Source organism: Neltuma alba, unplaced genomic scaffold, assembly GCF_004799145.2.
Source record: "Neltuma alba isolate B1F8T4 unplaced genomic scaffold, ASM479914v2 tig00012116_pilon, whole genome shotgun sequence".
NCBI classification, from domain to species: Eukaryota; Viridiplantae; Streptophyta; class Magnoliopsida; order Fabales; family Fabaceae; genus Neltuma; species Neltuma alba.
Genome location: NW_021636668.1, coordinates 910,032 through 935,915, shown reverse-complemented (window position 1 = coordinate 935,915; position 25,884 = coordinate 910,032). Strand labels below are relative to the sequence as shown.

The window sequence follows — 25,884 nt, the reverse complement described above, 5'->3', positions numbered from 1 at the left end:
TTTTAAAATAAGCACAGCTATTTCCTTATTAGAGTAATCCTATTTGTGGTATTGTTAGACACTAAATGTAAACACTCCTATTGGAAGTAATTCTGTTCAAGACATTATCAGGTACAAAATATGAACACATCTCCCAGTGATATGGTTTTTTATTTTAATCCTGATTAAACTGTTAATATCTATCTTTTTAATAAAAAAAATTCAAAAACTCATTTGTCTCTCAATCTCATTCTTGAATGAGCTATCTACTTCTGATTGTGGTGTTAATCAGTGAATTTATATTTGCATAAGAGACGCATAAAATAAGTTTCATGATGTATATGTGTGTTGTAATAGTATTTCATTTTATACCTTAGTCATGTCAATTACGAAATTTTAAACACTTATTATGGCACTCAACGTCCTCTAACAATCCTGCCTTTTCATACATGTTGTTGTTTAATATATACCGTCATAAGTAACACAGGTGGGTTAAGAAATTCTTCAAGTAATATTAATTATCACTATACATTTACCAAAATATCCTCATCCTTGTGTTATCGCTCTTATATTTCAATTAATGTTCCTCCGATTTCCTGAAATACCCCCACCCTTCTTAAGAATCTTCTCTTATAACTCTCTCTCTCTCTCTCATTTATGCGCGCGGGTGTGTGGGGAAATTGGCCACATCCTCCATTCCCTGCCAGTGCCAGCTGCACGCCCTTCCCAGAATTACTTCCTCAACATATTATTATTTATTCAATTAACTGTCATATTTGCTAAGGATACTAGCTAATACTTTTCCAGTCTTTAATATAAAACTTATTTAATTAATTTGATTAGATTAAGAAAGTTAGGTAGATTAATTAATTATAAGAAATATGATATGTTTTTTCTAAAACACCATAATCATCTTCTTTAATATCCTCTCTCCCTCTTCTACTTGATCATAATTAAAGGAGTATCCATAAAGGTAATTTAGAAAAAATTCATAAATATAATAAATAAATATTATATTTAGGACCAAAATCAACTCAACAATTATGTCCTATATTAAGGATAAGAAGAATATTATTTATTTAAACTTGTTCATTATTCATCTCCGATCCACCCCACAATCAAAACATTTTAAGCTCAAGACACTTTTTTATCATCTCTTTTTGGAGACTAAACTCCGTTATTATTTATGATCATTTTAATTAATATGCACTTCGAATAAAGAAGACGTTAAAAAACTAAGTCAATCCTCGAGTCATTAAGTAATCTATTAGATATTCAAACAATATACACTATTACATAAGCTGGGCTCCATAAAACATTACATCCATCGACACTGGTTGTTACCTGCCCAAAAAAAAAAAAAAAAAAAAAAAAACCAAACTTACACCCTCTTGGATCCAAAACACTATTAAACAAGCACCTTGTTCTTTTCACTAATATGTCAAATCGAGTCAACTCTCTGAACCCTATTTTCCCATATGAAAAGAAAAAAACAAAGACCTAAAACATATATGATAAAGCAGCTGGAAATTATATATTTTGACCCTTTCATTGATGGAATATTCATATATATAATATCTCATTGGCCAGCGGCTTTCTGGAAGGGGGCCAGCCTATTATCTCCAAGCCTTGACTTGTACAAAGCCTTCTTGTATTCACACCATGTGAACTCTTTGTACAGCTTCTCTTCTTCCTTCCCCATCACTGAAGCTAAAGGTCCTATCTTTCCGCTCAAAGGTGGTCCTCCAAAGTATATCATTGAAAGCCTTGACCTGCTTGGGTCGGCCAGAACCCTGTGCTTCACGCTCTTGAACCTCCCGTTCGTCATAACCTGCATTCATATTTCACCCCAAAAAGAAAAAAATTAAAACTGTTGACCCCAACTTCTATAGATATTCTTGATTACTACGGCAATATCATTACTGATAAGAAAGCAAGAATCTTCTGTGAAATCAAATGTTTGGCGTATATTATAGTGTCTCTTTCAACCAATTAAGGGATGATGAATGTTTTGGCGACACATAGCATAGAGAGAGGATGAAAAAGAAGGATAAGATATCAACACTAGGTAAAATTACAGGGAAATTACAAAAGAGATTAGTGCTAAGAACTCTTTTTGAGTGTGAGATGAGAAGAATTTGAACAGATTTGATGATTTGAAGGAAAATGAATTGTGTTATAACTGTAGATTGATAAGAGGGGTACCTCCAGGATATCACCAACATTGATGAAAAACGAGGTGTGATCCGATGGGACCGAGACCCAAGTCCCATCTCTGAGGCAAATTTGCAGGCCCGACGTGTTATTGGATCTCAGCACAGAAATTAACTGTGGGTCCGTGTGTTCTCCGAACCCTATCAACTTCTTCCCACTCAATGCTTCCAGCTCCGAACATGGCGGATAGTGATTCAGCCTGAACAAACAATCGCTCTTCTCGTCTCTCAACAGCCTGCTGAATGCATTCCTTTCCTCAATTCCCAATCCATCCGCCATTAACTCCAACACCTCGTAGCTCAGCTCCCTCACCGCAGAAACATATTTCTCCAAAGCAGAGCTGCAAATTTTTTAATCCCACATAAGGAAAATCTCTTGTTTCTTTTCTTTTTGTTATTACGGAACGTTGTATATCAGCTTAGTTTATCTGAGAGTTACGATTTCAAAATGCTTCTGAGAGGAAGCAAGCTCAATTCATGAAGGAAAGAAACAGGGGACTCTTTTTCGCTTACCAGAAAGCTTGTGGGAATTGATTGAAGACGAAGAGAGTATTGGGGGAGATGACATCAGGGTTAAAGTTGAGGAGGAGGTATTCAATCCAACCGAAATCTCCGTTCCAGCCGATTCGCTTGCTTCCATAGCCAAAAGGGTCAGGAGGGCCTGCCCTGTCTTTGTCGGACTGGGGCTTTCCGAAGAACGTCTGGGCTTCATTCCCGAGAGTGTTGATCAACTCCATTGGGACGCCATGGTTGACGATCTTGAAGAAGCCGAGGTCCTGGGAGGCCTTCACTATGAGGTACTTGGCGTCAGGATCAGAGAGGTCGACCACAGGGATTCCCTCGTACAAGGTCGCCGGCTTGCAGGACCTGAAACGAAAGACGTTATTGTTTGAAGGAGGGCGAGAAACAGCAACCATGGTTGCTAGCGGAGGAAGCTAAAGAACAGAGAGAGAGAGGAGTCGAAGAGGAAGAAGAAGAGATAAGAGAGATTTGGGCTGTGAATGGAAGAGAGGGTTGGTGGGGTTTAAATGGAGGCGAGGATTGCTAATGCATGAGAGTGCTGAGGCAGAGGCGTTACGAACTATAGGAATCACACATCACATCTCGCCACTTCATTGTCCGCTTGGCGTTTATACCATCGAGAGATCAAGAATTATACTTCCCTTTTTCTTCCTTTGTGCTCTTGTTTTACCTTTACCGTCCACCCCCTCTTTTCCCCCACAAATACTATATATTGATGCTTTTTTCTTTTTGCATAAATTGCCCGCAAATAATTAATTAGTGGAGTTAGACATTAAGAAGGTGAACAGTAAAACAAGAAAAGTAAGTTCGTTTCTAAAGAACTTGGCATATCATCAATCATCAACTAATAACAATAAGTTTTTCTTGGTAATTAGTAGGCGTAATGAGTTAGTATTGAAAATGCCTTGTTATACCAATTAGATAAAAAGCGTGTTTGTGTATTTTCGAACCAGCTTATAATGAGAAGCCACATCAAATTCTAAATAATCTATAGGTCAAGAGATAGGTAAGATTGTGTTCCGATATTTTTTCATTAGGCCCCGTTAACCATTTTTCAAATGATATTAACAAGAAATAGTTTAAGTATCAAAATTTTCTACAACTTCTTCCAAAATCATACCACTTTCGAATTAAAGTCACTATACATTTAATATATAAACTCTGAGAGACGAGTGGATTGGATGAATGGACGTGGAAATGCAAAAGCTTTAAATTTGGGTTAACGTCTGAAGCAAAATCGTAATAAGAAGGGGAGTGCACTGTACATACCAAAAACATGAAAGAAGGAGATCAAGTGTATCGGGAAAAAGATGAAGAGGGTACAGAGAAAGAATTTAATGTGATAAGCTTTTGGTAAGCATGGTTGTGTATAACTTTCACAGAATAGTAAATATTGCATGCAAATGAGAGGGAAGTACAATAAGCCTAGATGGTAGCTTTTTGCTTGTTTTTTACCATTAAGTTGGACAGGGTTTGAATTTGGGGGACAAGAGGGGTGAAATTTGAGATATAGAGGCTTGGAAATTCTGGATCTTGTACATGCCTCTGTGCCTGATTCTTATTATCATTATTATTATTGTGTTGGTTAGGACTTTCTTTCATTTTATGAGACTCTCATCATAATTAAGGTCACGCTGCTATCATATCATATCAAATCAAATCACATCAATAATATATGCATGCCCCATTATGAGTCTATTATGCTATAAATTTATAATTATAATGTGCCGAGAGTTCAATTTCTTTGGGGGTTATTGTTGATCAAATCATATAACTTGTAGTCCTTAGATTTCTTTTAATCATTGATTTTAGTCCTTAATTTTTATTCGGTGCAACTTTATTTTTCATGAGTTAAGAGATTATAGGGATTGAGTTGTGTCAGTTAAAAACTCATAATGACTAAAATGTTCTGAGTGATCAAAGTTTAAAAACCAAACTGATAATTAAAAAAAGCAGGGACCAAAATTCTTTTTATTTTTTTATATTGTGTGGAGTATGAGAAATAAGCTGTAAAATATATTATTTGTGAATATTGCAAGAATCGTACATTATATATTGATGATATGTATGTTTGATATATTGTAATTGATTATATACATTTGTAAAATTTGGAAGTAATCTAAGAATAACAATTAGTTACAGAAACTAGAATTTTTATTTTTAAAATTTTTATTTTTTTAAGCTTTGAAAATTCTACTGTCGAGATAGCTTAAAAAACACAACTTTCTTGTGATCTGTTTGGTACAAGGAAAATTGAGAAAAGGGGAGAGAAGAAATTTTTAACGAGTTCGTTTTAAAAAATTAGAAAATTAGGATTAAAATTCTCTAATTAATTTTTCTTACTTTTTTTAATGTTTTATCTTATATATTTTTTTTACCAAAGTTTCATAACTCCACTTCTTTAATAATTTTTAAAACGACCTTATTAAAATTTTCTTTCCTCCTTTTCCCTCCATTTTCCTCATATCAAACAAATTCTTAGATATTCAATTATAAATTTTCACATAATCTCAAAAGATTAAGATATTTTAATCTCAAATTTTTTGAGTCTTTAAAATATAATTCTATATTATCAAATCTTTGTATTTCATTAAAATATTCTGCTCACAACTTAAAAGTGAATCACATACAAGGCTACTATTTCTATTGTATTAAATTGAAATACATAAGAGCCTCAAATAGAAGCACTGTAAGGCATATATTATTAATTTTTGTACGAAGCCTGATAAAACAATTAAGAAAAAAAAGAGCAAACAAAAGACTGAAGACCAAGATTGTACTGCAGTACTGGAGCATTGATGGGGCATCAATAAGACCCATCCTGTTCTTTTCTTCTTGGCATGTTTGAAAAAATCCCAACAAATTAATTAACGGTTTGGCCGATGATGATAAGAAATTAAGGACAATCATAACGATCACAAACCTCTCTTCTTCTTCTTTTTTTGGGGGGAAAAAGAAAAAGATGAGGCTTCCCTAACCTTGAGTTGGTCATGATTGAAAGACGTCTAAAAGAAACGTCATGATCCAATCAAATTGATCATATGAAGCCATATGGAGGAATGAGATGAGATATAGACCTTAATTACTATTTTTCCTTTCTAAAATTATTATTAGTTTTGTATCAATCTAATATGACGTAGACTTCCTCAAGCACGACTGTATGATTCTATTACAACCGCTCTCTCTTAAAATAATATATATACATAACATTGAAGTTTATGTATGTCCCGTGAATTTTCTTTTTCTTCAGTGGGGGCGGAGCTGCATTATTGTGCATATGTATAATTATTTAATAAACACACACACAGACACACACACACATTCTCCGAATTATTCCTAATTGAGTAACCACTGCATTAGTTTATTCAACAAAAGGTTTTCAACCTGTAATTTAGTTTCTTTGAGCGCACACAGAATGAACTTTTTTGATTCTTAATTTTTTTATCCTTTCTTTACAAGGAATATCTGTGTTTGTGTGTGTGTTCGTCATTGATTCCTTTACTAACAGGTAAATTATAATTGATTAAGTAGCACGTAAAACCTAATTTTGATTCTAAACGTAAAACCTATTTATCATATTTATTAATTTTTTTCTAAATTATCTCTATTGATACTTCCTTAACAATAATCAAGTAGAAAAGAAAGGGAGGATGTTAAGAAAAATAATTATGGTGTTTTACGAAAAAAATGTTATATTTTTTATAATTAACAAACTTATCTAACTTTATTAGTCTAATCAAATTAGTTAAATAGGTCTTATATTAAGAACCGGATGAGTACATTATTATGATCACTTAGAATTATAATACTACCTTTAATCCTTACTATAAGAATTAGATAACTAATTTGAAGATAATAAGAATATTAGTTAAATTAGTTATTTGTAATAAATGTGTGTTGGTTGTCTTGCTAGGAACCTTCTTAATATATACAATCGATAGGGATACTTTAATGAAAAAACTATAGATCTATGAGGTAAAGTGGACTGGAATTTTATATTTAGGAAATATAACTTCAAACTAACTCTTATATTAATAACTTGAGCTAATATATATTTGAAGTATATGTACAGTGTTATTAACATATTCTTTCACAACTGTCCAGTGCAATATATTGAAATATCTGTAGTGTAATGAGCCTGCTTAACTTGTCCTTGAGAAAATCCTCCGCAATCTTATCTCAATCCATTCGGCTGGGTATTTCAACGTGAAAATCCTCGATTGACTAATTTCAGTTTGTGTCTGAGATGTTGTCTAAGTGTATATGTACGTGTAAGACAAATTTCCTTGAGTTGTTATGTTGTTCCTAGTGCTCAACATGGCTGACTTTTCGAAGAAATAACTTTGAATAAATAAGTCAATATATGTCTGATTAATGGAGACAAAAGGGATAAAAGCAAAGATTGTTAGTTCCAATAACACAACAAAGATCTTCAAAAGAATTCGGCAATGGCGATTCTTTTAATTGCAGAAGGCGATTCAACTCTTGTTATAAGCCTATCTGGCATTATAAGTGCATTGAATGGAGTGAACAATATACATAATTTAAGTTTTATTCATCGACTGTTAACTTTCTAAGTTCATGTATAATTGGTGAAGTTGTTATTCTTATATACTTCCACTTCGATTTATTAAAAGCATAATAGCTTCAACATATATTCTAAAGCTTTTATTATTCTCATTGGAATTTTGTCAAGAATATATGGGAATTTGTTACATATACTATTTTTTTAAAGATATTGCGACGTGTCATCAGCAAGTTAGATTATTTACTTATATCAATATATAATTACATGGGCATGCACAGTCTGAAAATTAGTACAACGATGAGATAATTAATGGCTCATGAATAACGTAATGAATATAAATTTTATATTTTTAATAGATACTAAAATTAACAATTTATAATATGTGTATAGAACTCCAACTCTTTCAATCCACGTCTGATGTTAATAGAATTTGAAGCTAAGTTCTAAAATAAATCCTATATATAACTACATAATTAAGGAGTTTCCTTTGAATTAGTAAGGGATAGAAATTGGATAGGGCATATATTATTTTATTTTATTTATTTTTTGTCTGAACATTTGGACAAACCTGAGATCACCAGTACAAGGAAGTTCGACTTTTTCATTTGCCTGAAGGAAACGTGTGGGAACACATGGGACGTGGTTCATTATCGTCATTATTGATCCCAAGTTTCGTATGTTCATTTTCCATATATTCTTGTAATACCCAACAATTAATCCGATGTTATTTCAGGTAAACATTATAACCATAAATTTATAAATTTGCATGTTTAAATCAAAGTTGAGTTCCGTAAGTATCTTATAAATTGAATGCATTAAGATTTTATATTATATTATATTATATTTCTTTACCACCCTGACCTAACCCTTCCTCGCAAGGAAGGTGATCCGTATATACTTTTATATTATAAATCGAAGTGGAATACAAGAGAAGTTCATCACCATCTCTCTCATGTTTAATCTTTGAAAAATTGCCATATATATCATCATCTCACTTATTAAAAAAATATTATTTTTTTCCTTAATATAAGATCTATTTTATAGTTTAATTTTAATTACCAATTAGATTTTATATTAAAAATCAGAGGTAGTTTATTAACAGGAGAAAACATCTGTGACGAAGTTATTTCCAATTCAATATGACAAATGCCTAAATCCAATCCAATAATAACAAATCAATATTTTGATCATTGATGACAGATATAGTAAAAACACACGGGGCCACTGCAAGTATATATATACGCAAAATATAATATTGAATTATTTTTTTGACCAGCACAATATTGAATTAAAGACATATATAGTCAAAGATGGAGCGTATATGAAAGAAGAAAGAAAGGAAGTATGAGATGGCAAGTTATCTTGCGGGCCACTTGGTGAAGTGAGGCAGGGATGGTTGTCGCTGTAACGTGTGAACAGAAGACAGACAAAAAGAGATGTATGAGAGAATATTAATTTTAATTTTGTTCGGTCAAGGGAATACCCCTTGGAATAATGAACTGCGGCTAATAGCACTCCCTTCAAATATAATCATGCGCTTTTGGACAATTATATGCATCCATGAAAATGCCTGTCACTTTCTTCACACTACTTCAGGTCTATTTGTACATTTATAATTGCCACCTTTTGTTCTTCTTCTACAATTGATGCTTGCGATATATATATATCTTTGAACAATCACATATTTGCCCACCAGGTTGGAGATTGAGACCTTTCAGACTTTGAAACTAAAACCAGATCAACGTACAGCAGAGGAAAATAAAACCTCTGAAAGTGTCATCCAATAATGGGTGATGTAACTTGCCGAAGTATTGGCTCCCCCATCATCAACTCGGTCACATCTCCATTTTTGAATTACGCGTATTTATTGTTTCTTGTGCGTCTAGTGCCATTATCACCATTTACATCTGAACAATTAGGTGCACGTACGGAAACTAATCTGTACAATAATACATTCGCCTGATTATACTGTGGTCTTTGTTTATATTTATTTATTTATTGTGTATATCGAGATCAGCAACAGCAATATTGTCGCGGCAGTACGAGATTGGATATGGTGCGAGAATAATATGATTGATCTGTTCATCCGCTTTTTCCTTTCCTGTGAATTCTAACGACAAGTTGACGGCAAATCCTAAATAATTGAGAGAGAATTTTTGTGTTGCTACTGTTCCATTATATATTACACATCAGGGAAGGCCAGAAATGGGTACTTGATATTGCATCCAGATCTGTCCCTACAGAAAGAAAATATGGCACACCCAATAATGCCCACAATCCCATCTCATGCATTCTATATTTCCTGTATATCCAAGCACCTTCGATGTCAAAAAGATAAGGAGGGTACAACGTACGAGAAGCTCAGCTATACGAAGGGCAGCCTCCTCGCTAGCTAGGCAGCACCATAGAAGCAAATACCCAGTGACGGACAGATGGATAAACCTCAAACACAACACGTCTGGTCTGTCCCAATAATACTGCGCCCACACACATGTAAGTTGTGTTTCACACTCTCACATCTTCTTACATGTTATCATTATGTGTTACATAAGTATCTATATGTATGGTCCCATGCATTCTGATGAACTTATCCGGATAGAATCAGAGATAGCTAGCCAGAATCATTATCCCATACACATATGGAAAAGGAAAAAGATGAATATCATGGAATTGTCTAGTGTATAGCCAGAGGAGGAACATGAGATGAGAGGCTTTAGGTTATGGGAGTGCCAGGGAACAGTACCAGGTAGATCTGGCCAGGAAATCAAACCAGCTAGGCAGCTAGGTTCGCAGGATAACTTTAAAGATCATCATGGAATTATTGGAAGTGGAGGACCATTGATTGAAGCACGCACATTAATTAACAGGGACAGAAGAGTGTGACCATTCCACATTTTGGTCGCCAAACAACATTTGACGGTCTTGATTAATTTTCCCGGAAAAACTACAAAGAGTTGCGCAGTTTAATTTGATGACAACGAAATGAAGAAGGTGAGGAGAGTCCCATTTGGGTTGGGGCACTGAGATTTTCTTTTTTTGGGGGCGTAGTGGAGTATCGAGGTGCCTTCTCTCTCAGTGGCTTGACCAGTGACCACAGTACTGGTCATAAAGCAGCGTCCCTACGTAATATTTCTGGGCCCTAACTCAGGGGACCGCCCAAGTGAATTGAACGTGGCACAACAGGAACCAACACGTGTCCAAATTGCAGGTCATTTCCCTCCCTGTCCCGTCGTGGAATGTGCACGCGTGGACACCTAGGACATGGCAAACTGAATAGGGTAATGGCGTCCACTGTCCAGGCTGGGTCCTCAGCCAGAATCATATTTGACTCTCCTAGCAAGCCCTAACAAGGAACAACAATATACGTTATTCGCCCAAGCTAAGACCTGTTTTACAAAATGGTGTTACATTTAGAATCGAGCATAGAGGGAATACTCGATTTTGATTCTTACTATTAATATAAAAAACTAATTAACTAATTTAAGTAGATTAAAAAAACTAACTAACTTAGTTATTTGTAATAAACAGGTGTTTTTTTTAAAAATATTCTTATTAATTAAATATATTTGTTAGAACTACTATTATTACAAGGATTATTTTAAAAAAATAAATAAATATGATAAACAAAATAGATTGGAGTTTTATACTTATAACCGAAATAAAAGTCAAACAAATTTTTAATATGTGTTATAATTACTTTTAAATTAGAGTATGACTTATTTAACTAATTTAAATATATTAAAAAATTAGTTAATAATAAATGTAACATGCTTTTCACAAAGTACTCTTATTTAGCATGATTTTTTAATTCAGCCATTATTTGTAAAAGAAGAACTAACCACCCCATAGTCAATAGGAGTAGTTTGAAAAAAATTATAAATACAAGAGATATGTTTTTTTTCCCATGTTTTCTCTTTTTTATTTGCCTCTTATAAATAAAAGCATGTTTTAAAAAAAGTTTATTTCTTACATATTTATTTAATTATCAGACTCTTATAAAAAGGATATAGAGGGTGTATCTTTTGATGAAAACTCATAAGTGCAATTAATAAAAATATTTTGAAAAAATTTTATAAATTAAAATTTGTTTATAAGACCAAAATATCACCTGTGTTAGGACCGAATGAAGTATATAAAAATATGACTATGTAAATAAGTTAATTACAATTTGTAATTCCTGAGGATTGGACACGATACATCGGCCCGACATGGAAGCAGGCGGTCCAGGTAAGTGAATAAATAATTGAAAAGGCATCGACATATATATAATTCTTGAGGAGATTCTGGGAGGCTGTGCCTGCGCCGTCATCATGACACGTGCGCCCAGATGGGGAAATTTAACAGGGGGAGGGGGAGGGCGTTCATGGACCATGCTGTGAAGTGATAAATTATGGTCATTCCTAATGGAAATGTCCTCATTGCCCTTACATGTTGATATGCATTAATTTTTTTCACAAATTAATTCTATTAATATTCTTCAAACAATAGTAAAGTAGAAAATAAAAGGAAGGAATTAAAAAAATTGGTTAGGGTATTTTTTAAAAAAAAATCATACTAACTAATTTAATTAACATCCTTACTCTACTTAAATTAGTTAATTAGATTTTATACTAAAAACCAGATAAGTAATATTTTTTGAAATATGTATTTTTAATCTTCAAAATTAAATAAAACTGTCTCTTTGTTAAAAAAATTTAAATTAAATTAAACTAAGAAAATTATTACAAGGTTTCAAAAGATGAATGTAATTATCAAATAAGTTTCAATATCAAGTGGATAGAAGAACTGACCAATATCATCTTCTATACTGATATTTGTTTTTTTAATAAATACGTTTTTTATCGTTAAAATATCATGATAATTCTTCAATTATATGTTGGCTCCATGTACCTGTAGTTGAAGTGTATGTGCACAGTTACATGATCATGCGTAGGGGCGCAGAAGATGATTATGTTTTTTTTTAAAAAAAAAAAAAACCAGAGACAGTCATATGTTCAGGGCACGACGATATATGTATATGTATATTTATATACGGGGTCAACAAAGACAGGTGATATAAGAAGAATTACAATCAAATCCTACAAAAAAGAAATAATTACTAAAAAGTCTCAATAACAATCTAAACAGCCTGTAATGACAAATCTTATAATAGAGAATAACAACCTCTTGTAATTTTTTTTATGAAATTTGATTGGAATTCCCCCGGTAATATATCGGCCTAAATCTATGACTCCATTATTATTCCTTCTCAGGGATGTCAATTCTGTTTTACTTCTTAGATTTAGATTTGGATTGGATTGGATTGGATGGGATGGGATTCCTCTATAAAGATGTGGTCTCTGTCCGGATTCGTCGAGTCTGTAATAAGTCGCTTTTTTCCTCTGACAGAAAAAAATTAAACTAATCTAATTAAGGAAAAGAAAATTCCTCATCAATATCATATCTTAAAATCTTGAGCATGAAGAAAGATACTTGTTGCCCATGTTGTCTCTTTCTTAGTACCTGCCTTAATTTTCCTTTTTTTTTATAATTATCAAAATATAATAAAAATATATACAAAATCTTATAAAATAGAAAAAGAAACCAGACATTTAGAGAAAAAAACATGCAACAATGATAAGAAGAAAGTAAATTTTTTTTATTAATACAAAGAAGAAAATAAAATTACTTATTCTAAAGTAACGTTGGAAGAAGCATCCATGAGAGCAGATGTTTTGAGTTCATGCGAGTGTCACACTTGCTTCCTTTTGTTTGGGATCACAATTAAATTCCCATATTCACTTATTCATGTAATTCAAGATAAAACTATTCTAACTTATTTAGTAAAATATAATTGAAGACTATTTTTAAAGATTTGTATCGCTATACAAAATAAACCCATAAGCAAATTTTTCATCTTACACACGTTGTTATGACATGGAGGAAAAAAAACCTCTGGAAACGTGACTAAAAACATGTCAGTAATTTTTGTTTTTGCTTGAAATCAATTTGTCATGTAGATGTTGTTATTAGTTTTTTAATCTTTATTATTTAAACAATTCCGTACGCAATGGGAATATATTTACGTTGAGCGGTTCATGCATCAAGCGGCGAATGGCTGGTTTCATGGCGGTCTAGTTTCTTTTTTTCTTTTTCTTTTTTTTTTTGTGTTGGATGCAATGGCGGTCTAGTTTTTAATTACTAATATTTAAAAAGTGTGATGAAAAAGGATATTAAAATCATCATGTGTGCTTTCGCCCCAAAAAAAAAAAATCATCATGCGTGCTGAGACTGGTTGGCCCAAGCTTCTGGGTGGACGTGGGCTAAAAGCAATGTTTTAAGAACCGGACCAGACCGGACGGTCGAACCGGTTGAACCGTGACCCGGACTCGTTAACGGCTCGGTTTGGACCAAAAAACCGTTCATATAGTTGAACCGGATTGGACCGGAGTTGAGCCGTTATTAAGCCGGAAACCGGAGTTGGACCGGGAACTGGAACGGTTTTCAGAAAACCGGACGGTTTTTTAGCCTGACTGAAAAAATACTAAAAATTTAAAAAAAAAGAAGAAAAATAAAAAAATTGATCCCCTTAAATATCTTAATATATTTTTAGACTATTTATAACCATAGAGTATTATTTCATTGAAAATTTCATATATTGTGGTGTTAAAATCGTAAGTCGCTAGTCTTTTTGTTTTGATATTTGGTCTATCGTTTAAAAAAATATTTTGATTTGAATGAATTGATAATTTGTAATATCATTAAATATTTTAAACATACATAAATTTAAATATATAAGGTTTTAGTCCATTTTCAATGATTTCATTATAATTTTAGATTATTTAAATGCATTTCTAAATTATTTAATAATTTGATATTTTTCATATATACTAATTATATGTATATAATATTGTTTTAAATTAATTATTGCATCACCGGTCTGACCAAACGGTCCGACCGATTTGACCGATTGAACCATGACCCGTTGATCTTTCCGGTTCGACTTCCGGTCCGGCTTTTAAAACATTGGCTAAAAGGCATATCTTGCAGCTTGCACTGCCTGGGAATACAGGATTAGTCCAAATATCCAAGGCAACTCGTAATTTTAAGAAATATCCTCCCATATTTATCCCTTTGTTATTTTTTTTAAAAAGGTAAATTTTTTTTATGAGATTTGCAAAAAAAAAAAAATCCTTAAGATTCATGATGCACGTGTTAGAATTGTCCCGTGATATGGGTCAGAGTGATTATACATTAATTGCTTTTTGATGAAAAACTATTGGAATCAGAATGACAGTCACAGAGTACAAGTCATCCTCATACTGAGGGACACGCAATCATGTTGGACTGGACCAAACAAGTTATAAATAAACTAATTTATAATAAATACAAGCTAAATCAAATTGAAACAGAAGCATATACAAATTTTAATTTAAAAAAATGGCTCCATAAATAGAGAGAGAAATACATGTGATAGCCGGAAAGTGACAACAGTACATCTTTGTTTCTTTGGGATAAAACATGATAATAATTATATTTTATTATTTTAAATAATTTAATTCTCAAGGGCTTAATCATCCCATGATGATGCTTTAACTTGTCTGTATGGAGAGGAATTAAGGTCACATATGGATTCCTGTTGGCCCAGGGAGCCCAGGTGACCCAAGTTTTCTGCAATAAATGAGCCACAGTGCTTCTTTTGCCTTCCCAGTATCATTATCATCATCACCATCTTCATCTTCTTCTTCTTCTTGTGCTTTTCGGCGTGCCTCGTTTACAGATTCTACAATAGCCTGTGTTGTGCCAATAACGGATCAAAATTTTGATCAGAAATTCTCATGAATTTTACATCACACACACTGATTTATATATTAATTAATTGGAATAAAGGAATTGATGAGAATACAGGCCTTGAGAAGATAAAATTTTCTCCACTTGAAAGGCATGGCAGCCGATGTGGGTGGTGCTTGCTCATTATGCTTTTTCACTATCTGGCCATCATCCATATTCATATTTCATTCAAAACATGGGTGACTCACCAATTATTTCATGCAAACAAATTATTATGGTCAAAATTATCATCCCCCTACCTCTCTCAGATCTTTAATATTTTTACAGGCTTCGTCATAATCCTCCTGTACCCCACAAAAAAAAAGAAGTTATAAGCTGATTAGGCGAGTCACTCTACAAATTAGCGACGACAATTGGAAATTCCATTAATTAGTAAAATTCAAGATAAAAGATTTGATGCCCAAATTCAATTAGTAAACCCTGTTCCCAACAGTTCTTCAAGGTTCAAGCACAAGGCCTGAAGTGAAGTGACAGAGGAGAGGAGAGTACCTGATACAAGAGCAATTCAACGAGCGCCATTAACAATTTACCAGGGGCTTCTCCGCCCGCCCATTTTGCCTGTTCGTTACGCGGTATATCTGCCGCATGCTTTGGATTATCCTTTGATAGGGCCATTGTGTACAACTACACGAACACAGTACCACACAAATTATATTCTTGCGCATATGTTTGTTTCTTACTTTGCTGACCTCTATCCGTTTGTTTAAATGCTGCATTGACCTCTAACAATAATTGGTTTATATGGTAGAAAGTTGTGAACCTCGAGGGCCTCAATCTTATTGTCGTCTGGCTCATTTTCAAAGAACGGATCTTTTGGTGGGGTCGTCATCATCATCAGTTCCTTCAAGTGACCCGCCACAGAACCTCCGGTTGGGTTTGAATACCGACCAGCACGGGCTAAGATGGGCTTGTGTTTCATCTTACCATGGAGACTGAAGGCCCCAAGAACACAAGCCATCGCTGGAGAAGCTCCTCTCTCTCCTCTCACACAGCAGAAGTAAATGCTCAATAGACTCCACACCCCCACAGCATCGTAGGCAAACAGGAGCTGAAGCACATTTTCTCTTAAAAAGTGCTTCCATAGAAGGTAAGGCGTTATTATAGACTTTTCAGAGAAAGTGTTTAATCTTTGGTTGGACCTTTAACTCCCAAATGACTTTCCAAATTTCTTTAGGAGACACCCTAAAAGAGCTAGGACCAGATGCAGCAGCATGCATCTCCTTTTGCTTCAGCCACTTATATTCTAGCTTAACCAAATAGATACCATTGGAGCTACCTAACCAATTCACCTTGTCCTTTACACCAGAAATTGGAATACTAAGGAGCCAATCTTTTGCTTAACATGATTAGGAAGAAAGATTTCTTTAAGGTTCCAACACCCTTCTTCTATTGCACTCTCCACCCTCCTATTTCCTATAGGATCTGGGGTTAGATCACTAGGAATTTGGGAATCAAGTAGGTTTGGGATCCAAGCATCCCTCCAAAAGTCGAAAAAAAATAAAGTAATCCAATTGAGGCAAAAAAAATCCTCATCAATATCATACCTTAAAATCTTGAATTCACGTGAGCATGAAGAAAGATACTTGTTGCCATGTTGTCTCTTTCTTAGTACCTGCCTTAATTTTCTTTTTTTATAATTATCAAAATATAATAAAAATATATACAAAGTCTCATAAAACAGAAAAAGAAACCAGACATTTACAGAAAAACATGGAACAACGATAAGAAGAAGGTGAAGTTTTTTTATTAATACAGGGAAGAAAATAAAAGTACTTATTCTAGAGTGACGTTGGAAGAGGCGACCATGAGAGCGGATGTTTTGTGTTCACGGGAGTGTTACGCTTGCTTCCTTTCGTTTGGGATCACAAGTGAATCCTCATATTTATTTATTCATGTAATTCGAATAAAACCCTTTTAAATTATTTAGTAAATTCTATCGCTATACAAAACAAACCCATAATCAAATTTTTCATCTTACACACATTGTTATAAAAGGGAGGAAAAAAAAAACTCTGGAAACGTGATTAAAAACATGTTAGTAATTTTTGTTTTTAGTTGAAGTCAATTTGTCATATAGATTTTGACATTAGTTTTTTAATCTTTATTATTTAAACAATTCCGTACGCAATGGGAATATATTACTTTGAGTGGTTCAAGCATCAAGCGACGAATGGCTGGTTTAATGGCGGTCCGGTTTCTTTTCTTTTTTTCTTTTTTCTTTTTGGTTGGATACAATGGCGGTCTAGTTTTTAATTATTAATATTAAAAAAGCAGTATATGAATGTGTGATGAAAAAGTATATTAAAATCATCATGTGTGGACGTGGGCCTAAAGGCATTCCTTGCGGCTTGCACTGCCTAGGAATGCAGGATTAGCCCAAATATCCAAGGCATCTCGTAATTTTAAGAAATATCCTCCAATATTTATCCCTTTGTTAGTTTTTTTTTAAAAGGTCAATTTTTTTAATGAGATTTCCCAAAAGTAAAAAAATAAAAAAATCCCTAAGTGCATGATACACGTGTTAGAATTGTCCCGTGTTATGGGTCAGAGTGATTATACATTAATGGCTTTTGATGAAAACTCTTGGAATCAGGATCACAGTCACAGAGTGTAAGTCATCCTCCTACTAAGGGAGAAGCAATCATGTTGGACTGGACCAAACGAGTTATAATTAACCTAATTTATAATAAATACAAGCTAAATCAAATTGAAACAGAAGCATATACAAATTTTAATTAAAAAAAATGGCTCCATAAATAGAGAGAGAAAATACATGTGATAGCCAGAAAGTGACAATAGTGTACCTTTGTTTCCTTGGGATAGATCATGATAATAATGATATTTTATTATTTTAAATAATTTAATTCTCAAGTGCTCAAAGCTCAATCATCCCATGGTGATGCTTTAATTTATGTGTATGGAGAGGAATTAAGGTCTCTTGGATTTTCCTCCTGGCGTGGGGAAGCCGCCTTCTTCCGGCTTAGGCGCCTCACGTGACGCCGCGAGTTTTTCACAGTAAATGAGCCACAGTGCTGCTTTTGCCATCCCAGCAGCAGCATCTTTCTCTTCTGCTTTTTGGCGTGCCTCGTTTACAGAATCTACAACAGCCTGTGTTGTGCCAATAATGGATCAAAATTTTGATCAGAATTTCTCATGAATTTTACATCACACACACTGATGTATATATATACTCCTCCGGTCCTAATTATAAGACCCAATTGACTTATTTGAGGAGATTAAGGAAGTAAGTTAAGTTGGTTATTTATAATAGATAAGTGTTGTCATTCCTAAAATATCCTTGCTAATTAAGTATACTGGCTAAAACTATCATTATTAGAAGGATTATCTTGAAAAAAAATGTATAAATATAAGAGACAAAATGGATTGGGTCTTATAATTAGGACCAAATAAAAAGTCAAATTGAGTCTTATAATAAGGATCGGAGGAGTATATTAATTAATTGGAATAAAGGAATTGACGAGAATACAGGCCTTGAGAAGATAAAATTTCTTCCACTTGGTACTGGTAGGCGTCGAAGCAAATGGGTCTTCTGGGTCTTCTGGGCCTTCTGGCTGCGTATCCTCTTTCACTGCCTGCCCATCATCCATATTCATATTCCATACAAAACATGGGTGACTCACCAATTATTTCATGCAAACAAATTATTATGGCCAAAATTATCATCCCCCTACCTCTCTCAGATCTTTAATTTTTTTACTCGCTTCGTCATAATCCTCCTGTGCCGGGGGGAAAAAAAAAGTTATAAGCTGATTAAGCGAGTCACTCTACAAATTAGCGACGACAATTGGAAATTCCATTAATTAGTAAAATTCAATATAAAAGATTTGATGCCCAAATTCAATTGGTAAACCCTGTTCCCAACAGTTCTTCAAGGTTCAAGCAAAAGGCCTGAAGTGAAGTGACAAAGGAGAGGAGAGTACCTGATACAAGAGCAATTCAACGAGCGCCATTAACAATGGATCACCGGCTTCTCCGCTCGCCCATTGTGCCTGTTCTTTACGCAGTATATCTGCCGCAAGCTTTGGTTTATCCTTTGATAGGGCCATTGTGTACAACTACACAAACACAGTACCACACAAATTATATTCTTGCACGTTTGTTTCTTACTTTGCTGACCTCTATCCGTTTGTTTAAATGCTGCATTGACCTCTGACAATAATTGATTTATATGGTAGAAAGTTGTGAACCTTGAGGGCTTCAATCTGATTTTCGTCTGGCTCCTCTTCAAAGAACCGATCCTTTGGTGGGGTCGTCATCAGCATCAGTTCCTTCAAGTGACCCGCCACAGGAGAACCTTCGGTTGCGTCTGAACGCTGACCAGCACAGGCTAAGATGGGCTTGTGGTTCATCTTACCATGGAGACTGAAGGCCCCAAGAACACAAGCCATCGCTGGAGAAGCTCCTCTCTCTCCTCTCACTATATTGTTCTTTTTCCCGATCTCCTCGTTCATCAGCTGGGACCACTCTGAGAATCCGTGGAGCCTAGAGTTCATATGTAATGGACTTGAAACCAAGTAGCTTCTTCGATCGGAACCCTGGGAAACACTAAGAGAGCCATGGCTTAATCTGGCATGAGCTTTGCTCGCAGAGGAGTGACGCCCTGGAGCCACAGGCAGAGGGCTTTGGTATAGGTGGATTGCTGAGTTCATCTCAAGGGAAGACTACAAAAGACAAAAGGACTTGTTTGTATCCAGTAATGTTTAATATGGTCCTTCCATTCCATTTATAACTCGGATTTTGCTATGCTACAAACTTTGCCTGAAAGGTTTTTCTGGAATGAAGCAAGGCATAAGATATTACTTCATTGCTTTCTGCCCAGAATCAATGCTTTGAAAGGCTTCCAAGGTACTTGCTAGGATTTCTCCTGTGGCTCACACTTTTCCACTCGCACCGCATCAAATGCGTTGTGCACAAGGGCAAAAGTCATTCTGAGCTGTTTGCCTTCAAATTCCTCAATAAAAAAGCAATCTATGAAATGCATTTTTCCTTTTACGACTCAGCACAGTATAGTTCTTGTTCTTCTGCATGTTATAATTTAATTAAAGGACTTGAGAAGTAAATATATAAATGATGAAAAAATGATACTCCTCCGGTTCTTAATATAAGACCCATTTAACTAATTTGATTAAATTAAGAAACTTAGGTAAGTTGGTTAATTATAAGAAAAGTGACACATTTTTCCTAAAACACCATAATCATCTTTCTTAATACCCCATCCCTCTTCTATTTGATTATGGTTGAGGGAGTATCCATAGGGGTAATTTAGAGAACATTGATAAATATGAGAAATGGGTCTTATATTTAGGATCAAAACCAACTTAATAATTGGGTCCTATATTAAGGACCGGAGGAGTACTTAAATTTGAAAATCCTTATTTAGTCACTTGAATAATGAAAATTTCTATTAAGTTAGTGGAGCTCTGATGATTGGCAACTATATTTTTGGGATTTTTACAACTTTAGTAACGTGGTTAACAAGTTCTTTAATACTCCTCTGGTCCTAATTATAAGACCCAATTGACTTATTTGAGGAGATTAAGGAAGTAAGTTAAGTTGGTTATTTATAATAAATAAGTGTTGTCATTCCTAAAATATCTTTGCTAATTAAGTATATTGGTTAAAACTATCATTATTAGAAGGATTATCTTGGAAAAAAATGTATAAATATAAGAGACAAAATGGATTGGGTCTTATAATTAGGACCAAATAAAAAGTCAAATTGGGTCTTATAATAAGGACCGGAGGAGTACTATTAATATAATAGTTAACAACAAATTTTTTAAAAAATTAAAAAATTGGCATTTTTACAATTTAGTAATGCGGTTAATTTTTACAACTTCAATAATGTGGTTAATAAATCATGTAATGATATTAATAACTCTTATAGTGACATTAACAAAATTTTCTATGAAGGTTGATTTTTTTTAATATTAGCTCCCCATAAAAATTACGCAACAAAATTTTTTTCATTTATTAGGCAATCACTATGATGATAAGAGTTATTAATATCATTACATAATTTGTTATTAGAGTTGTTAATGGCGCTATAAGAGTTGTTAATATTGTTATATGATATGTTAACTGTATTATTGAAGTTGTAAAACTACAACTTTTTGAATTTTCTAAAAAACCTATTATTAACTAATATACTGAACCTGTTAATAGTATTAAAAACCTTGTTAACCACATTACTAATGTTATAAAAATATCAATTTTTGAATTTCTTAAAAAACTCATTGTTAACTGGTATATTGAACTTGCTAATAGCATTAAAGAACTTGTTAATTGCGTTACTAGCATTATAAAAATCTAAAAAAAAAAAGTTGTTGGTTACCAGAGGGAGCTCCGATGACTAGTCGTCGGCCAGCCACGAGAGCTTAGGCAATCGTCAACTGGCCACTAGAGCTCAAGCAATCAGCAGCCCGTCTGACCTTGACAGTGGCTGCTAGCGCCAGAGCTCTGGCGATCGGCCAGTAAGGATGCTTGATGATTTTTAAAAAAAAAGTTTAAAAGATAATTTGGTCTTTTCAATAAATTTCAAAATCCTAATTTAATCATGTGTGTTCAAATGAAAATTTTCATTACTCAAATAACCAAATAAAAATTTTCAAATTTAAGTATTATTTTCATCATTTTTATCGCACTTTTTCATAAAAGAGCTCTCTGGCGAGGTTACCGCAAGGATGGTACGTGTTACTCGTTGACCAAAAATGATCGGATTAGCTTTAGTTGCTTTTCTTCTGTCTTGTCAGCCTTCGCTTATTACTGCGCATATATCTTTGCTTAGAGTCGGAGACTTCTCACAGGGAAAGCGGAGGATTCTCGTAGTGAAATAATTTGCTTTGCCTGTCTGCTTTCAAATTCCGCAACAAAAATATAATATATTACCTCTTATATTTAATATAAAAATTAAACAACTAATTTATAAATATTAAAAAAATAATTGAATTATTTATAATAAATAAATATTATTTTTATTGAAATATTATTGTGTGCATTAGACTTACCATTAGGGGCAGCATAACTATCAGAAGTATTGTGTATATATATCATACGTTTTCTGTTGGCAAAAATAAAAAAAATAAAAAATCATATGTTTTAATTTCTTTTACCACACAACTTGGTACTTATGTTCTGCATGTTATGCTTTGATTAAAGGACTTGAAAGTCAATATCTAGAAGTACTACTTCTCTAGTTTCTAAATATGGAGAAGCTGCCAAAATTGCCGTACCCTTGGTCGTCCTTAAATTTGCTGCTTTTGGGTGTCTGTCGATATATTTGGAGCTTGTGAAGTTCAAGTGAGGACCTTACAAGTCTCAAAGACTTGATGGTGATCATCTTCATTTGAAAAATCTGCAGTAAGTTTGACTCTTTTTTTTTTGGGAAGGAATATATGGTATTTTAATTTATTGCTTATATTGCTACGTGCCATCAGCAAATTATTTAGGGGTGTTTGGATAAAATCAAACCATGGTTTGGAGAATAGCTTTTGAAGAATAGATTTTGGGGAGAATAGATTTTGTGAAGAATAGATTTAGTGAAAAAGTAATTCTGAGAAGTGAGAATGTTTGGATAGTTGTTATCAGAAGCACTTTTTATATATACAAATTACTAAAAAAGACATAAGTTAATATGATAATTACATAAAAGATAGATTTTATGATATATTTTCATTTGAAGGAATAAAATTGTTCATAATATATTTTTTATCAACATAATTAATAACACATAAGATAATATAATTAATAAATAATTAATATGTGTATATATATAAGATATAAGATTAAATATGTTTATAAAAAATAATTGATGGGTGTTAAAGTCATATTATTATTGAGATCTACTCTCAGGTTCTCCCTTGTACTGCGTCTGAAACAATGAGAAAGAGATGAATAATTGGAAAGGGTATATCCGTCTGGGAAAAAAAAACAATAAAGCACATATCCTATAAGCTCTCACACTCTTCCTTTTTCTCCCAAAAGCAAAAATTTTTTGTTTCTGCCAAAACCATGGTTTCTAGAGAAAACCATGCTTTTGGTTTTTTTTTTTAATGGTGTTTGGGTGATTTTTCTCCCAAACCATAACCAAACACCCCGTTATCGTTATTAATATACATAGTTAGATGGGCCCATGTTCATGGTACGAATGCTATGAAGTCTTAAAATAACTCACTGCTGGTAGCGTCTGATGAATAACGTAACGGGTTATGGCCTTCATATCTTCTATTGACGTCAAGATTATAGTGCATATACACGTGTAGAGAGAGAGAGAGAGCTCCCACTGCATCAGACCATGTTGGATAGGTTCTAAAATAAAGCTCTTAATCTCTTATGAGGACTTCCCTTGAAGAATTACAGCAAACACTAGCATCAACCTGGGCAATGGAAATTGGATTATAATAAAGCTTCCAGTAGTTTCATTTGTGTTAAGACTTAAAACCTCTTTTTTTATTTGAGTCAGCTCAATCAGGACATGAAAATTTGACTTTTTTATTCTTCTTCTTTCGAATACAATGGACAGAAATAGGCCTTTAAAGAAAGCATAATATAGAGGCTTACATATATATTGAATTTTATTTCAAAAAACCATTATTCCTCCTAAAGTAAGAGATCGTCATTCGGTTGTCTTTGCAAGTTCATATGCAATTCTCACAATGTCCATTTAAGAGTATTGAAGTTCAACAACATCCGGGTTCTCCAGCACAAACATTCTGATCTCTTGAATTTCTTCGGCAAAAGGATTTTTTTTTTTGGGCTAAAAAAATTAATTCCCAGAATTAATTTGATCCAGTGTTTTTATATTTAATATCTGACTAAAACCGGCATTCGTGAAAGCACATGATAGTATACCCAGCACACGCAGAATAGTGACATTGGAGCAAACTTGATGAACATCATTTATGACCCAAACAAGACCATGCATGTTGGGAGTACACAAAATTTGCCAGAGCCAATGATCATACCACATTAGTTCGTATAGCGAAATTCTTGAATTTATGAAGTACAAACAACTGCGAAGATATTTGCTCATAATATGTTGGATATTAAAAATGAAAGTTGGGAATTCAAGCACGATCAAAAATTAAGAAGATCTGAATTCCATGTCATGTATTGATGAAGTGTGAAGCTAATGTCTCAATCTCACCCTTCCTCTTTATTTTTTGTTTTGACAAACAAACACTTATTAATCATATGAATAAATCAGATTGCAAAAAGCAGAAATATGATGCTGTTTTGGATTTTAGGTGCATCGAAGATCAGTGTTCCCGAAAATTGGCAGGGGACTTTTTATCTTTTGACCGCATAAGGAGATGAGCTCAACTTTTTCAGGTAAAGTTCCCAGGATTTATTCGCCTCTGCCTCTGCCTGGTCACCTTTCATATTGGATTCTGCAATAGCCTGTCCACTCACAACCGTTACTACTTCATTGCATAATATATATATATATATATATATATATAACATAAATATAATTTTATTATTTTTAAATTACGAAATTTTAAAGTTGGGGGACATTTTTAATGAGACGAAATGTGACAAACCTTGAGGAGATAAAGTTTTTCCTTTGGCACATCGGAACCGCCTTTCCGCTTAATCTGGTGGGTGTCATTCACATTAATAATAATGATGCTGATAAAAGGAATAATATAATTTTATTACATAAACAGATTGAGGAAATAACAACCACTTGCGTTAATAAGGCGAAATTAGTGCACTTACATCGGCTAGCAGCTCCTCAATCTTTTGCTTCGCGTCTGCATATTTCTTCTGTACAAGCCAGTAAGCGTTCAAGCGAGCTCTCAGTATTAAAAATTAAAACAATGTCACTTATATATATATATATATATATTCACACTGATATGCATGATATCTCAATTTCCTTAATCCGATGTTAAAAAACAGAAAGAATCTTTGTCCATTCCCATTTCAGAAGATGCGGGTGGAGGCAGAGAAGAGGAGTACCTGATACAAAAGCAATTCAATGAGCGCGACCGTGAGTGCACCTGACATCTCGCTATCCTTAAACCCTTCACATTCATCGCTCAACATTTTTACCGCTACGTCTTCATAATCCTCGTTCATTGATAGAGCCATTGCGTACAACTACATCCACAAACAATTATATATCAGTTACATTCTTACCTTGGTCTCTCTCTGTTCGCTTAAATGCCGCACTGGCCTCCGTGGGCTTTTGTTTTTTTTCATTCTCATTCAAAGAAATCTAGTAGTAATTTGATTGATATGGTAGAAGGTTGTGAACCTTGAGGCCTTCAATCTCATTGACGTCAGGACGATCTGTTTTCAAAAAGCTCTTCTTCGGGCTGCCTACAGAACTTCGGCTTCGATCTTGATACCAAGCGGCATAGGCTATATTGGGCTTGGGGTTCATCTTAATGCCACTGAGAGTGAAGGCCCCAAGAACACAAGCCAGCACTAGAGAAGCTCTTCCCACTCCTCTCAATATGTTGTTCTTCTTCCCATTCTCCTCTTTCATCTTCGTCCCCTCTGAACATCTGTCGAGCGAGCACTTCACGTATAATGGACGTGAAACCAAGGGGCTTTGTTTGCACCACTGGGAAACACTGAGAGAGCCATGGCTTAAGCTGACATGAACTCTGCTTGCAGAGGAGAGGCGCTCTGGAGCCACACTCAGAGGATTTTGGCTGAGGTGAATTAGAGAGTTCATCTTATGGGATAGCTACAAAGGACCCAGATTTATTTGCATGCAATAGTGCTTAAGCATCCTCCTGTTCTATTTATAAGCCAGACTCTGATATGATGATAAATTTG

The 25,884-nt window shown here is 34.0% G+C and overlaps 4 protein-coding genes across 7 annotated transcripts; all 4 read right to left on the bottom strand.

The window, feature by feature from the left end:
* Positions 1–1,215: 1,215 nt before the first annotated feature.
* On the bottom strand, positions 1,216–3,226 carry LOC114722878 (gibberellin 2-beta-dioxygenase). The gene is made up of 3 exons (XM_028909003.1): positions 2,706–3,226; positions 2,185–2,533; positions 1,216–1,810 (listed from the first exon to the last, which is right to left on the bottom strand). Exons 1-3 carry the CDS (start codon positions 3,107–3,109, stop codon positions 1,559–1,561), a joined length of 1,005 nt encoding a protein of 334 aa, XP_028764836.1. The 5' UTR covers positions 3,110–3,226; the 3' UTR covers positions 1,216–1,558.
* An 11,338-nt stretch (positions 3,227–14,564) lies between these two features.
* Positions 14,565–19,806, bottom strand: LOC114722816 (uncharacterized). 3 transcript variants are annotated; one of them, XM_028908919.1, is made up of 5 exons: positions 19,281–19,806; positions 19,014–19,148; positions 18,765–18,809; positions 18,564–18,665; positions 14,565–15,014 (listed from the first exon to the last, which is right to left on the bottom strand). In XM_028908919.1, the coding sequence occupies exons 1-5, from the start codon at positions 19,740–19,742 to the stop codon at positions 14,844–14,846; spliced, it is 915 nt and encodes a 304-aa protein (XP_028764752.1). In that variant the 5' UTR covers positions 19,743–19,806; the 3' UTR covers positions 14,565–14,843. The 3 variants fall into 3 exon arrangements, with proteins under 3 accessions (XP_028764752.1, XP_028764753.1, XP_028764751.1); XM_028908920.1 differs by lacking the exon at positions 18,564–18,665 and adding an exon at positions 15,132–15,212; XM_028908918.1 differs by lacking the exon at positions 14,565–15,014 and adding an exon at positions 17,798–18,180.
* LOC114722819 (uncharacterized) lies at positions 15,510–16,164 on the bottom strand. The gene is made up of 2 exons (XM_028908924.1): positions 15,833–16,164; positions 15,510–15,696 (listed from the first exon to the last, which is right to left on the bottom strand). Exons 1-2 carry the CDS (start codon positions 16,028–16,030, stop codon positions 15,517–15,519), a joined length of 378 nt encoding a protein of 125 aa, XP_028764757.1. The 5' UTR covers positions 16,031–16,164; the 3' UTR covers positions 15,510–15,516.
* A 4,475-nt stretch (positions 19,807–24,281) lies between the features above and the next one.
* LOC114722818 (uncharacterized) lies at positions 24,282–25,809 on the bottom strand. 2 transcript variants are annotated; one of them, XM_028908922.1, is made up of 5 exons: positions 25,355–25,809; positions 25,057–25,197; positions 24,814–24,861; positions 24,636–24,689; positions 24,282–24,492 (listed from the first exon to the last, which is right to left on the bottom strand). In XM_028908922.1, the coding sequence occupies exons 1-5, from the start codon at positions 25,778–25,780 to the stop codon at positions 24,382–24,384; spliced, it is 780 nt and encodes a 259-aa protein (XP_028764755.1). In that variant the 5' UTR covers positions 25,781–25,809; the 3' UTR covers positions 24,282–24,381. The 2 variants fall into 2 exon arrangements, with proteins under 2 accessions (XP_028764755.1, XP_028764756.1); XM_028908923.1 differs by lacking the exon at positions 24,282–24,492 and having other exon boundaries at positions 24,644–24,723.
* Between the last annotated feature and the right edge of the window lie 75 nt (positions 25,810–25,884).